The sequence below is a fragment of the Cardiocondyla obscurior genome, linkage group LG06 (genome assembly GCF_019399895.1).
Source record: "Cardiocondyla obscurior isolate alpha-2009 linkage group LG06, Cobs3.1, whole genome shotgun sequence".
NCBI classification, from domain to species: Eukaryota; Metazoa; Arthropoda; class Insecta; order Hymenoptera; family Formicidae; genus Cardiocondyla; species Cardiocondyla obscurior.
Genome location: NC_091869.1, coordinates 9,038,759 through 9,051,744, shown reverse-complemented (window position 1 = coordinate 9,051,744; position 12,986 = coordinate 9,038,759). Strand labels below are relative to the sequence as shown.

Sequence of the window (12,986 nt, the reverse complement as noted above, 5' to 3'; positions counted from 1 at the left end):
TTCGATAATTATGTTAATAATAAAGAATTAAATTAAATCGGGTAATAAGACAGAAGATAATTTAAAATAATTGAAACGCGCCACTGCCAACACAGTTTTGCTCGTCAATCAATCTCCAATCGAATATGTCGTATTAAAATCGTTAAAGTTTGCGTGTTAAAAGTCCTTTTACGGTATCTTTGACAAGCAACTCACCCACTGCGGTACTCTCCCCTTCTGAAAGCAGCAGGCTGGCTGTGCCAGGCGTGGGTCTGGTGAGCTTGCTGTTGCGTGGTAGTCGGTACTGCCAAGTCGACTGGTTGACTTTGAGATCTTGTGGGCCCGGTTCGGCCGTTCAGCGCCGTTTGTAACGCCGTTGCGAGCGCGGACGTGTCCGACGTGACGGTCAATCGCGACGTTCCCGACGACGTGGAGGTCGGATCTCTCATGGGAGGTCTGTTGCAGAAGGGAACAATATTGTATCAACAAATCGACGTACTGGCGGTCAATTTCTCTTTCTTAAAAAAGAACCGCTAAGGATAGCCGAGCGAGATGTATATGAAGCGTACGTGATTATGTACAGTGGAATATTCGACACAGGCCTCTAATCGTCTAAGTTCAAGTCCTGAGCAGTGTCACGGAACCTCGCGCGCGCTTTGAGACATTAACCGTTCGCGTTGGCTGCAAACGGTCAAGATTACGAATAAGAAACGACGATGAGAACGATCTATCTAACCGTGCATGAAAAATGGTTCATCCTACCAAGAATACCGGTTCCGTCAACGTCGGTCGACTTCAATCAAAACTCGATTGCTTGAATTCCACGAGGAATGAAAAGCATCGATCGGAATTTCCGTTAACTGAGATTGGCGAAACTTGCAACGAGCGAAATATTTTCTTCAATCAAACTCGAAAGCAGAGATTAGTCGAATTAATCGGAGACTAATTGGACGTGTGAAGAAAAATATTTGTTGAGACTGGACAGAAGAAAGGAAAGAAAGAAGTACGTGCAAGTCAGAGAGAAAATACCTTCTAATATAAGATTACTTTTGTATTAACGCAATACTTCTTACTTTATCTTGCATTTCTAAATACTCTCTCTAAAGTACTGGATGAACTACGTGATTTGTAAGTGTCAAAGCTTTCGAGGCGTGCGACGTTAAAAATGATAATCTACATTATACAAATAAAGAGTGTCAAAAGAGACTACGGTTCTAAAGGCCACAGAATTTCAGAATAGAAGCACTTTGCTTCTAGAAGAAATTCTGTCTTAATCGCAATTGCTTTATGCAAAATTTCACTCGTTAACCTGATCCAATAGTTTTGGATTTTAAGCAGCTTATGATTACGCTCGTGATGAAAGAAAAAAAATTTAAATCTTTTTTTTTTTTTTTTTTAAATGAGCATGTTAACGCCGCGTGCCATTCGCTTTAGCTCCGATCATCGTGACACTGCTCGTAAAGAGTTCAAAGAAGAATACGTGATGGTGGTCACCTTCGGAACTTGTCCAACTTTTCCAAAATAAAAGACGCCGAAATCAAATGCAACTGATCCAGGGATTTCGAAAGAAAGCTTTTCAAGAATAACAAAATATCGATTACTTCTTGCTCTCTTACAGGGTTCAGTTTCGGTGTCTACCGCGTCGCGGGAAATCGCAGGCTCTTTTTTTTTTTTTTTTTTTTTTTTTTATCGCATCCGAACGAGCGTTGCAGTTGCGGTACGAGTCGCACGCGGAATAACTTTAATAAGTTTCGGAGATGCAAGAGAGCGATAATTCCAGCGAGCGCTATCCGATTAATTAGAACCGCTGGAAAAGAATTTTACGCAAAAATTTTCTACTCGTTCACGTTTTATTCTTACCTGAACAGACCGTGCGACGTGCTGGGTTGAATCTTTCCGTTTCCGTTTCCGTTCGCCCCCGGGAGCGTCGGTGGCTGCGGCTCGCTCGCCGATCTCTGGACCAAAGCGGGCGCACGACTGGCCGCCTGCCTTGCGCCGGCCGGCGCGGTTCCCGGCATCATTTCAATACTGGAGCTCTCCCTCGACGAATTCAGCGTCTGCTGAAGCAAGCTCAGAATCAATCTGATGTCACTGGCCATCGAGTGCTCCAAAGAGGACACTTGTCGTGACAGCTGGTCGATTCTAGCATTGATCTCTTCCACTGGCCGACCCGGGCCGCTCTGAAAGTCGCCTGAAAGAGCAAACGTCTTCATCTCGCGGCAATTCAATCACAATCAAAATTTTTAACGCAGCTCGCATCACATCCCGCGAGAATTCGTCAGATCGGTATGAATATTCATGTTACGCGGTGACATCAATGACGCGATGACGAAATTTTTTTTTTACTGAGCGTGAGAGAAACGACGAGTGATGGGAGTCACGTATGCTACCAAGATTAAGAGAAATGAGGCCCCTACCATGGGAATGAGGATGCTGCGGGGGCGATGGTGTGGTGTAGTGGCTCGACGTTGTCGAAGTGGGATGAACGACAGTTTGATTGAGGCAACTTTCGCCGGCGGCGGAGCTCCGGCGCGCTGCTTTCGTCAGCGGCGTGGTCACTAGGTTTTAAACGCCACCAGTGAATACCGCGAGTACGGTTTTACACAAGCTCAGTGCTATTTAACGCATACCGATGTGCAACCGTGCTGCGAAATATTTTCTCCGGCGTGGGCCGCGATTAGCAATTAATCTAGATGATACGGCAGCCGTACGGTTTCTTCACGGTTACTGGGCGAGCGGTGCAAAGTTCGACGGGGGTCGGGGATGATTTTTAGGTGCAACGAAAAGGGTCGGGCCAATCTACTTCGGGATGCTCGGAATATACGGGGTACTTACTTTGCTTCGCGAGGTAATCGTGACTGGTAAGCGGCTGCAGATGAATCTTGTGCTGGCGTAGATCCGGTATGCTGCGCTTGAGATGGGTTAGCATGCCTGAACAACCAGGTTTCAAGGTGTTATCGAACTTGGGACTCAAACGAAAAACAATACGCTTAAGGGGGATGAAAAGAAAAAAAAAAGAAAGCTAGACGGAAAGGACGAGGAGAGTTGCCGTAAATATTTAACGACAGATAAATCGAGATAATTAGTTATATAATGAGCTACATCGAGCTGGAGGCAAAAATACATTTTAGTAAGCTTACGAGAAAGATAAGACGCTCTTCACATTGTCACAAATAGTAAGCGAGTCGAAATCGTTAATTCTAAAACTCAGTTTAACGCATTCAGCGCTAAATGTCATTATATAAAGCTTTTTATCTAATCATGAAAATTCTCTCGCTAAATAAAAATGAAGGGGAGGAGGGAAAGAATTAAATATTAAATTAATTAACGGTTGCATTTTTGGATATATTATTTAGCGCTAAGTGCGAAATATCAACGCGACGCACATATTTGCAGTCATTTTTTACAAGGAATTTTACTGTTAGTTAACAAATAATGATGGAAAGTATTCGAAGAGTAAAGTCTCGAATTGATAATGTTAAAAGAAATACCTTGTACAAAAAATCTATATTGTCGTGCAATAAATATCATTCCTCAAACAGAATATTAAGAATAAACACGAGACAAATTGGAACGTCCTCGTAAATGAGGCAAAAGTAAAAAAAGTAATAATCGCTTACCAGTTATTGAATTTAAAGTTGAGCTTCTCTGCTTGGGCTCGTCGAATTCTAGATTTAATGGTGTCACGTCTTGACCGGCCTTGTCCGTGCTGAATTCTAAGATACCATGGCCGCTACCTTTATCGCTGCAATAAATAGAAAAAAGTTAGTTGATCGATCGATCTGTCATTTTCAACAAACATAAAAAGCACTATGCTTCCGTTCACTCATATCTACATCCATTAATTATTTATTTCGCTGACGTTAGTGACAATGATTTTTTTTATTAACGATACAAAAAAAAATTGATATAAGAAACAGAGACAGTCTTACTAGTCATCCTGGTCGTCCTGCAAAGAATCTTGTCGACCTGTAGGAATAAGATTTGTTCCAGGACCACCACCGGGTCCTCGACGGTATCTTGGTGGACGGAAAGCGAACCTCCTGGCGTCGATGTCGACGTCGGTCGGAGTACTGACAGGAAATCTTGCTGATATTGGATCGACACCAGCCTGCTCTTCCTAAAGACGACAGAGGTTCAGATTTAGATCGAATATCAATTCGCGTAAAAAAAAATTGCGCAGGCAAAAAAAAAGTCGAGAATAGCACTCACATCACGCATGTTAAAAGTAATCTCAAGGTTCTGGCTGAAGTGATTGGAGAATTCCGGATAAAGGGCCAAAACGTCGAGCAGGTCATCCCGATGGATCTTGTGAAGGTCGCAATACGTAAGGGCGCGAACGTTACAAGATGATTTTCCAACTGTCGGATAGATGCAAGGATTCTCGCCGAATATGTCGTCCTTGCCCAAAATAGCCATTACGATATCGTCTTTTAGAATCTCGATGCTCCCGCGGGATATAAAATAAAGGGAAGTCAGCACGTCCCCTCGATGAACCAAAGTGTCACCCGGAGGCGCGTGCGTGGTTTTAAACTTTAAGGATAATGCCCTGTTTGATAAAAAAAGAATAAAGATTTTCTGTCATTGTAAACTATCGTTCGTAAAAAAATAATATATTATTGTAAAAAAAAAAAATACATATATATATATATATTAAAAAAAAAAATTAAATAAAACTAAAGTACTGCTCTGCAAGAATAAAAAAAAAATTTCGTCAAATTTCCGAAATATGTTAAAGGGTTAAGTACCTTAAACAACCTGGACTGGCCCCTTCAAAGGCTCGGCAATTATTTAAAAGATTCCTATTGAGATGAAGACAGATATCGGCCTGAAGGCACTCGGGAAATCCTTTTAAAACACTGTTCATGTCAATCCCGTTCGTATAAGTCCACGCGTGTTGAAAATACTCCTCCAATCGTTGGCGGAGCGGATTCGGGATTTGATGGAATCTTATAAATTCCCTGACCCTGAGCATCTGTGTGTGATACCGAGCGGTGCCGCTATATAGCCTCTGGATGATCGCCGATACGTTACCGAAGATACTGGCGTACATCAGAGCTAAAATTAATGTACCGTGAAATAAACCGCAAACCTGATATTTAACGGTGATTTAAGAATTTTAATCGTTTCAGGCACAAATCAATTTTGCTAGAGTACACTTAAGATAATCTATTAAAACCTGACTAATATATTAAAAAAAAAGAAGTACTTGTTAATTATTAACGTTTGTATTTTATTTATACGTATAATGCTTTTATAAACTGTTATTTTTAATACAAATATTAAACGCGCATGTGCCTGTAACGATGAATTTCTCATTTACTGACTTACATCCGATCAACATGACGATTATTGTAAAGATTTTTTCAGCGTCGGTATTAGGCGCTACATTCCCGAAGCCTACAGACGTAAGACTGCTAAAGGTGAAGTAAAGCGCCGTGATGTAACGACTCTGAAAATTCGGATTAGAGCATTACAATATTGTCGGGTAAAAAAAAAAAAAAAAAAAAAAAAAATTGCCATTAAAAAGTGCGATCTTAAACAGAACGTATTCGAAAGACGTTCGCTTGGGTGGCTTACTTTTATACTCGGCCCGCCGGTGTTATTGTGATAATAATACTGATGCGTGTCGTTGGCTAAAATGTCGAGCCAGCCAACTTTGCTCTTCAGGCCGGGTCTTTCAGCATTTCCTATAGCGTACCTTTACAAAGCGCAAAATATCGAGATAACACATTATACTCCGCGCAACAATCTCCAACATTATGTAGCATGAGTTGTGTAATAATTTTTATATAATTCAGATCGCAACATTTTTTAGGATTTTGATATGATTTTCATTAAGAGAAACATTTTCAATTTAATTAACGAATAGCTGAGGATGTTAATTAATATTGGAATGCATTATATAAATTAAATACGTATATTCGAGAGGTATAGACGATATTACTTACCATATACACGCCATCCAATGAGCAATGAGGGCAAAAGTGGCCATTAAGAGTAACAAAACGGCAGCGCCGTATTCGCTGTATCTGTCGATTTTTCTGGCCACCCTGACAAGACGCAGTAGACGGGCCGTCTTCAAAAGTCCGATCAAGGTCGTTGTCTGAAAATGATTGATCAGTTTTTCTATTTCCTCCGAATCAGCGAGTCTGCGAAACATTTAATCTCGCTGAACAGAAATCGGCCTTACTCAACGCCGTTCGTTGTTAATTAATAAGTGATTCATGAACTTTAATCGTCTCACGAATCCGAAGTTGCTCATGCAAAGATGAACCGTGCCTTTGCAGCTTGCTATTAATGCAACAGATCTTCAGCTATATCCATCAAACGTGCCGCGATATAAACGACATTAATCTGGTACCTAATCATTTGACGTTCGCGTAAAGGCCAATTCCGTATTGGTAGTGTCATTCTCGCCGGAAGTCGTCACTCTGGTTGTACATCAATCGTTGAAATTGAGAACGTCGCTCGCCGGAATCTCGCGATACGATTCGCGCATGACATTTCGTTGAGTTTCAAATATCAAAGTTGAAGCTGCCGTCTTCGCGGCACTCCTTAGCGTCAATCTAAGTCTGCATTTGAGCATCAATCTTTCAATAATTTATCAAATCAATTTGCGACATTGTAAAGACGTTGCACTCAATAGAACGAACTCTCGAATGAAATAGTGACGACTTCCTTGCTGCGGAGTTAGCTGTCCGCTAATAAGCTTAAGTATTGAATCACTTTTGTCATTTTTCTGTTCCCCCCTTTTTTTTTCTTTTTTTTTAATTTACGTAATTTTAAAAAAGACAGAAGTTTAAAATAACTTTCACAAAATATTTTAAGCTGCAGTGCGAGCGCTCTTGAATATTTTAACTTGAATAAAACATGATTTAATTGTATAAATATTACGAAACTGACAAGCAAAGCAAAATTATTAAAATGAGACTATTGAAATAAAATCTGCGATTATAGCTTCGAAAAAGCATGACGACGTATTCATGCTTCTATTTCGTTCTTACCTGCCAAAAATTTAAAACTTTGCGATTTGAAAAAAAAAAAAAAAAAAGGTTTACTTCTAAGCATGCAGACGGTAACAAGTATTACTTTATGTTAATCGAACCCGAAAAGAAAGAGATCAAGTTCGACATTTGTACGGCTATCATGCGTCGTGTTTCAATAGAAACAATTTGGATCGTCATCACATATTGCGTGGCGGCTTGATGCGAAATTTTAAAAGCGGTATAAGAATTTGAAGCGAGTAAAAATATTACTTTTTCGATACAGACGCGACTCATTGCAGGTTTATCGCAAGAGAGACAAAGCGTATAAGCGATAGAAAACACGAACAGTTTCATATATATGTACAAAAGTTCTTAGGCACGTAACCATTGAAAGAGCAAGTGCGCAAAAGAGACAAAAATTACAAAAAGAAATTCGTAAAATTTGTAGAATAAAGTCCAATATAAAATTTTTAATTTGAAATAGAGAACAATGAATAAATATTAAAAAGAAAAATAAAGAAAAAAAATTAACTGTTGCGAGAAGCAAATAAAAGAATAACAAACTTCCATTATTTGGTTGCTCTTTCAATCGTCGCAAACGAAACGTAAAATTTTGTCAAGCGCAACGACAAAGTACATACACGCACACACGCACACACACGCGCACATGTACACGTGTTAAGCTAGGAAGAATCCATCGGTCAGAAAACCTTTCGTTTTTTTTTTTTTTTTTTAACTCTTTCGTTTTACAATCACGATTATGTGTAGCTTGCAACAGAGATGTAATAAAAAGATACAAAAGAAGCTCGAGAACAGAATGGTAGGATCAACATAGTATTGGAACAGAATCGAGAGAAGAAAATAGCTGAAGCGTACGCGCAGTTGCCGACGAAATCGTGATGAGATATTTTCAATCTAGTGTTCTCATCATCTGTTATTGGTTGCCATTCACGATTGACATATATCTTCTCGTGTTCGGTAAAAAAAGATTGTGCATGTATACGCATGTGTGTGTTCATATATATATATATAAATGCGTAATCAATTTTTATGAAATTTTACTTTAGCCCCGAATGGTTTGATTGATTTTTCCCCACTCGTAAAGATATTCTCTATTATTAAATCTCACAAAATCTATCGATGTTTTATGATAATAATGACTGATAAAAAAACCCCTGGTATTGTCCAAGATTGATGAATCAACGAAAGCGTGTATATTGTGTAATGCTCAAATGCTTGCCTATGGACTTGATAAAAGCACAATTTCGTGAAATATGATCGATGCAGTCATAAGCAATCATATTCATCCTTGTAACTATAAAGAGGAAACGACTCGCGAGACTCGAACCAATAAAACGAGCTCGATTTACCTGCTAGAAATCAAATTTGACAAAGCTGGATGCAAGAAAATTTTTTTTTAATCGTGCGATTATATAAACCAATACACGTAACTCCAAGTTTGATATCTAAAAACCATATCTAATTATAAAAAAAAAAGAAAAAAAAAAGAAAAAAAATTATAAAACTACCTGTCACCAAATATTGATAGCGTAAATTACTTTCATCGCATACAATAAATCATTGACGACAACTATCGGCAGCAAAAATAGTCGATCGTTAGAATTCACATTTTCCGCTACGTTGCTGAAAACTGAACGCGCATCTGCTCGAATACGCGAGAAATTACGAGTTATTTCATTTACATAACTGAATATTAATTCATTCTTTCACGTTGAATATTATGTAAATTTGGAGAATTTGCATTAGCGCAGACGTACGTCCACTTGTCAACTGTAGAAAATCCAAATTCTAATGATTATCCTTCGTAGCACGCAAACGAACGGATTTTTGCGGATCCGCGCGGGCAACGATGCAAACGTACAAACCGCAATGCGCTCTGTAAATGGTGGAAATTAAATTCCAGATCTTGCACGAAACGACTTGATCAAAAGCGAATCATTACGGTCTTATACAATACTTAGCTCCCAGAAAATAAAAGAAAAAAGAAGCATGCAATTTTGGTAATTCAGTATTCGTACGTATAAGAATAGAGTTGATGAAAACCCTGCCTTCCGTTTACGGTTTACGGGTATCTTTGCGTAACCGGAGGATAATGATAAAACTTATCGTGGAAAAGCAACCCGAGCAACGATTTGCCATCAACTTTATTCAAACTTCCTCGGCACAAGATGGGCTTGCAATGATCGAGTGAGTTTGGTACGTGTGGTGAGTCGCGTGAAGACTTGGTCGTCGAGATCGCCGAAAAGGGATGGTTGATATTGCAAGAGAGACGGTGCTGAAAGTATTTAAGATGTGTAGTATGTGTTTAAGCGGTTTATACATGAGAGAAAGAGGAAAACAGAAAGAGAGAGAGAGAGAAAGAGAGAGAGAGAGAGAGAGAAAGAGAGAGAGAGAAAGAGACAGAAGTTAGTAGAAAAAACTCGTGATTGCGGTGGTGATTTTAATCGTTTGGTGTGTAAAAACGATTGTGGATTGTAATCCTCATTAAATAATAACGAAAGAAAAGACACGTCAATGAGGATCTCTTGTGTATATTATGTGTTAACTAACCTCGTCCTTGTCCAAGCCGAGCTACGAAAACGTGAAACTGAGGTTAAAATTTATTTTTTTCACATTATGAGGATGATTTATAAATTTCATTCTCCAGATCGTTATGACTGAACGTTTGCTTAAAATAGGAATGAGAAATTCGTATGCATTCTAGACATATTTCACTTTGAACAAATTGCCGAGATGGATGACTTCATTAATTACTTCGTTACGGAAACTGGCTGATCGGGGATGCAAATGATATTCCAGTCCCTTTTACGGAGGCGCGATAAATTAAATTAATTACAGGAAAAGTTATTTATGTCTATCGTTCTTTTTTATTTTTTATTTTTTTTCCCTGTACAGGCTATCTTCGTTAGCCACCGGTATCGTTCACACAAATCGAGGAAGGATAAAGAGAGAAAGAGAGAGAGACAGACAGACAGAGAGATAAATAAAAATCTCATAAAGAACTCATGAACGAGAATTAAAAATTAAAGAAAAAAAAAATTAAAAAATAAAAAAAAATTATTTAAACAAAACGAATAAGAAAAGTAACACGATATAAGAAAGAAAAAAAATAATAAATAAATAATAGAAGAAAATCTTGACGAAAACCTGATATATATGTATAGTCTAATATTTTGACAATCAGAGCAGAAATTTTCACAGCGACAAACTAGATATTTACTTACATATTTACGAAAAATTATGTATGCATACGTGTGCGTACAGGTACGAGTCAGTCTGAGATGAAGGGAATCGTTCACTTGTACGTTAAGTTACGTATGTCGCTTTCGTGTAATACATAACTTCGTGATTGACATAATTGACACTAAATACCGTAGTTGCTTGTTGACGCGTCCGCGGCTATAATTCTGTCTGTTAAATTGACCTAAGCACGCGGATCTACTTCTGGAAATGGAAAATCGGGCTTCATAGTGCGATTGATTCTCGTCGCACGTGTAGCACACGTTAAACGTTGTGTAAAATCGTTCCGGACAGCGAGAAGCCATTAGAACACTCTCGCTCGACCGTACGTATACATTGTGTGCACATTAACACGACGACTCTCGACTAACTCTCGACAAAGGAAAACGAAATCATTCAACACCGAGAGAAATAGTCGAAAATAGGGAGAAATGAACTAAGCACCAGTCCGGTAAAAATCACATCTATGGGCACGTAACTTGGGCTCGGCATGTCATCCTAATCATATTTACCAGCTAACACCGACATTCTAGAAAGTTTATCTGTCGATCTGGCGTTCGCAAGTTTCTTTTCTTTGAAAGAAAAAAATTTAAAAAACATTATTCCTAAGTCACTTCCTCGTTTCTACGATACGACATTTCAATTTATCAAGTCATATTAAAATTAATTCAATTAAATGCCATTAAAAATATTTTAAATCCGACACAAAAATAATCCTTTGAACGCCAGATCCGACTTGGAGAAAGATAATCTAAAATAATGCAAAGCGTGCGACGGAACTTACCTCGTCAGTGTCCGAGCCGACGAGTAGGAGGTCGAAGGGAATGGCAGCTACCAGGTCGATGATAAACCAACCCTTCAAGTAATGGACGGCTATCTTTCCGGGATGGGAGACCACCTCATCGTTGCTGTTGACGAACGTCGTGCGGAAATTTATAATGATGTCCACGATGAATGTGACATCGACTGAAAAGTAAAATTGTCACAGTTATTTCAAAGGGATCAATCTCTTTCTAATATTACCGCAATTACGAAGTACAATTTATTTTTCATAATTTAATATCACAACGCATTAGATTCCATTTTATTTTTATATTTTAATAGTATCGATTATACAGCTGCGTTCTACCAAGTTTCAACGTAAATCGATATCTGAAATAATACGAGATAGCATCTCCAGAACTGTTCATCTGGACGTTTCTCCGATTTCTTTTCCGTTTGTTCTATTCGCGTACTATTGTCTCTTTATCCGTTCTATTGTTTCAGACAGTCGCGACACGTGCTATCCTACATTGTATGAAACGTTATACAATGCTGCTCGGTCGTCGATATAAAATTTAAAATTTAATACCCTAAGAGTGGCTTCATTTTTCGCTGTTCGATAGCTTTGCAATTTCTCATTTTATTTCCATGTAAAACTTCGAATTGGAGAACGGTATTTTAATCTCTCGAAAATTTCAACTTCGACAAATGTTAAAATTAAACAAGGAAAAAATAAAATAATTATTATAATAATTCACTTGCAATATTAGTTTAATTAAAAACAGTAAAATTATTTTAATTACTTTTACGTGCTCTCGATCGCAGTTTTTGCGTAAAAAAAAATAATTTAAATAAAGTGATAAATTTTTTACTCACCTATGAAGTCTATAATAACGATGGGGTCGTCACTGTACTTCTTGTTCTTTCTGCTATTGTAATCCGGATCTGATAAAACGAATGCGGCGACGTATGGCGTGAAAATGGCGGTGTACATGACGAGCAGCAATATAATCCAATCCCAGACCGCCTTGAACGGCGAGTAGTGTAGTATGGTCCACTTATGGATTCTGGGGGACTGTAATTTGTACTCTGGGAGGACGTCTGCTCCAAGGGACAGCACCTGCGACGGATAACATAAAAATTCCAAAATAAATTTACTTTAAAAATTGTCACGTAGAATAAAAATACTTTACGTCCGCCGAAAAGATATGCAAATTTAATACAATTCGAGCAGAGCGTTCTGTACACAGAAAAATATTCGGTGTACTTTAATATCGTTGTTTTTAATTATCGAATCAAGTGTCCCTTTTCGTTGTAATAATAAGTAATAAAAACGGCCGAGCACGTTAATTTTTTTTTTTTCTGCGTATACAGATTTAAATAAATTTATGTCACGCTTCGGAAGGATAACGTAAAATAATGTTCCATCAGCGCGTCGCTTTTTCTTCGTGGTAACATTCCGACGATATCGAAACATTGTTACGAACATCGTTACGTGATGTAGCCTGGTACAGCCTGACATGATTCGCGTTAAATTGGATCGCGGGTAAAATAGACTTATTCGAGGCTGCGTGAGGTGCACGATGCACGAGCAACGTTTTCACGTTACTTGGAAGATAGGCGAAGGATACGGCCATGGAAGTGACTGCGAGACTATTTGCTGACCCGTCTAGCGCATAAGCGTTTCGGGTTACTTATCGAACTTTCGGCCATTTGAGACACGCGCGGCTCACCGGGCAACGATCGGCGAGGATACGAAACCGCGATCACCCTACGAGAGGAATAGTCTACACCATAACTTCCCGTACATCCATCTCGTCAACCCGTTCCGGCTGGTGAATAAAAGTGGATCTTTCGAATCACGCTGCCCCGCATCTCCGATAGCGTTGCCTCCGAACAGTTGACGAGCCCTCCTCCGTTCCTTCGGCGTTATCCGCTATTGCTTTCCGGGCGATCCGCTTCATGTTCGAGGGTGCACGCGCGAGGGATTACCAT

General features: G+C 39.0%; 1 protein-coding gene across 10 annotated transcripts in view; it reads right to left on the bottom strand.

Moving 5' to 3' along the window:
- Sei (potassium voltage-gated channel seizure) overlaps positions 1 to 12,986 on the bottom strand; it is a 92,217-nt gene that overhangs the window by 5,091 nt on the left and 74,140 nt on the right. For 5 of the 10 annotated variants that reach the window (XM_070657540.1, XM_070657531.1, XM_070657533.1 and 2 more), the window contains 14 exons: positions 11,868 to 12,111; positions 11,014 to 11,195; positions 9,540 to 9,560; positions 5,931 to 6,085; positions 5,560 to 5,680; positions 5,311 to 5,431; positions 4,728 to 5,037; positions 4,192 to 4,528; positions 3,912 to 4,099; positions 3,600 to 3,724; positions 2,815 to 2,910; positions 2,397 to 2,537; positions 1,840 to 2,170; positions 196 to 435 (listed from right to left, as the gene is read on the bottom strand). In XM_070657540.1, the coding sequence (XP_070513641.1) occupies positions 196 to 435; positions 1,840 to 2,170; positions 2,397 to 2,537; positions 2,815 to 2,910; positions 3,600 to 3,724; positions 3,912 to 4,099; positions 4,192 to 4,528; positions 4,728 to 5,037; positions 5,311 to 5,431; positions 5,560 to 5,680; positions 5,931 to 6,085; positions 9,540 to 9,560; positions 11,014 to 11,195; positions 11,868 to 12,111 (2,612 nt within the window). The remainder of the gene's footprint in view (positions 1 to 195; positions 436 to 1,839; positions 2,171 to 2,396; positions 2,538 to 2,814; positions 2,911 to 3,599; positions 3,725 to 3,911; positions 4,100 to 4,191; positions 4,529 to 4,727; positions 5,038 to 5,310; positions 5,432 to 5,559; positions 5,681 to 5,930; positions 6,086 to 9,539; positions 9,561 to 11,013; positions 11,196 to 11,867; positions 12,112 to 12,986) is intronic. The other 5 variants (XM_070657535.1, XM_070657536.1, XM_070657538.1 and 2 more) reach the window with 4 other exon arrangements.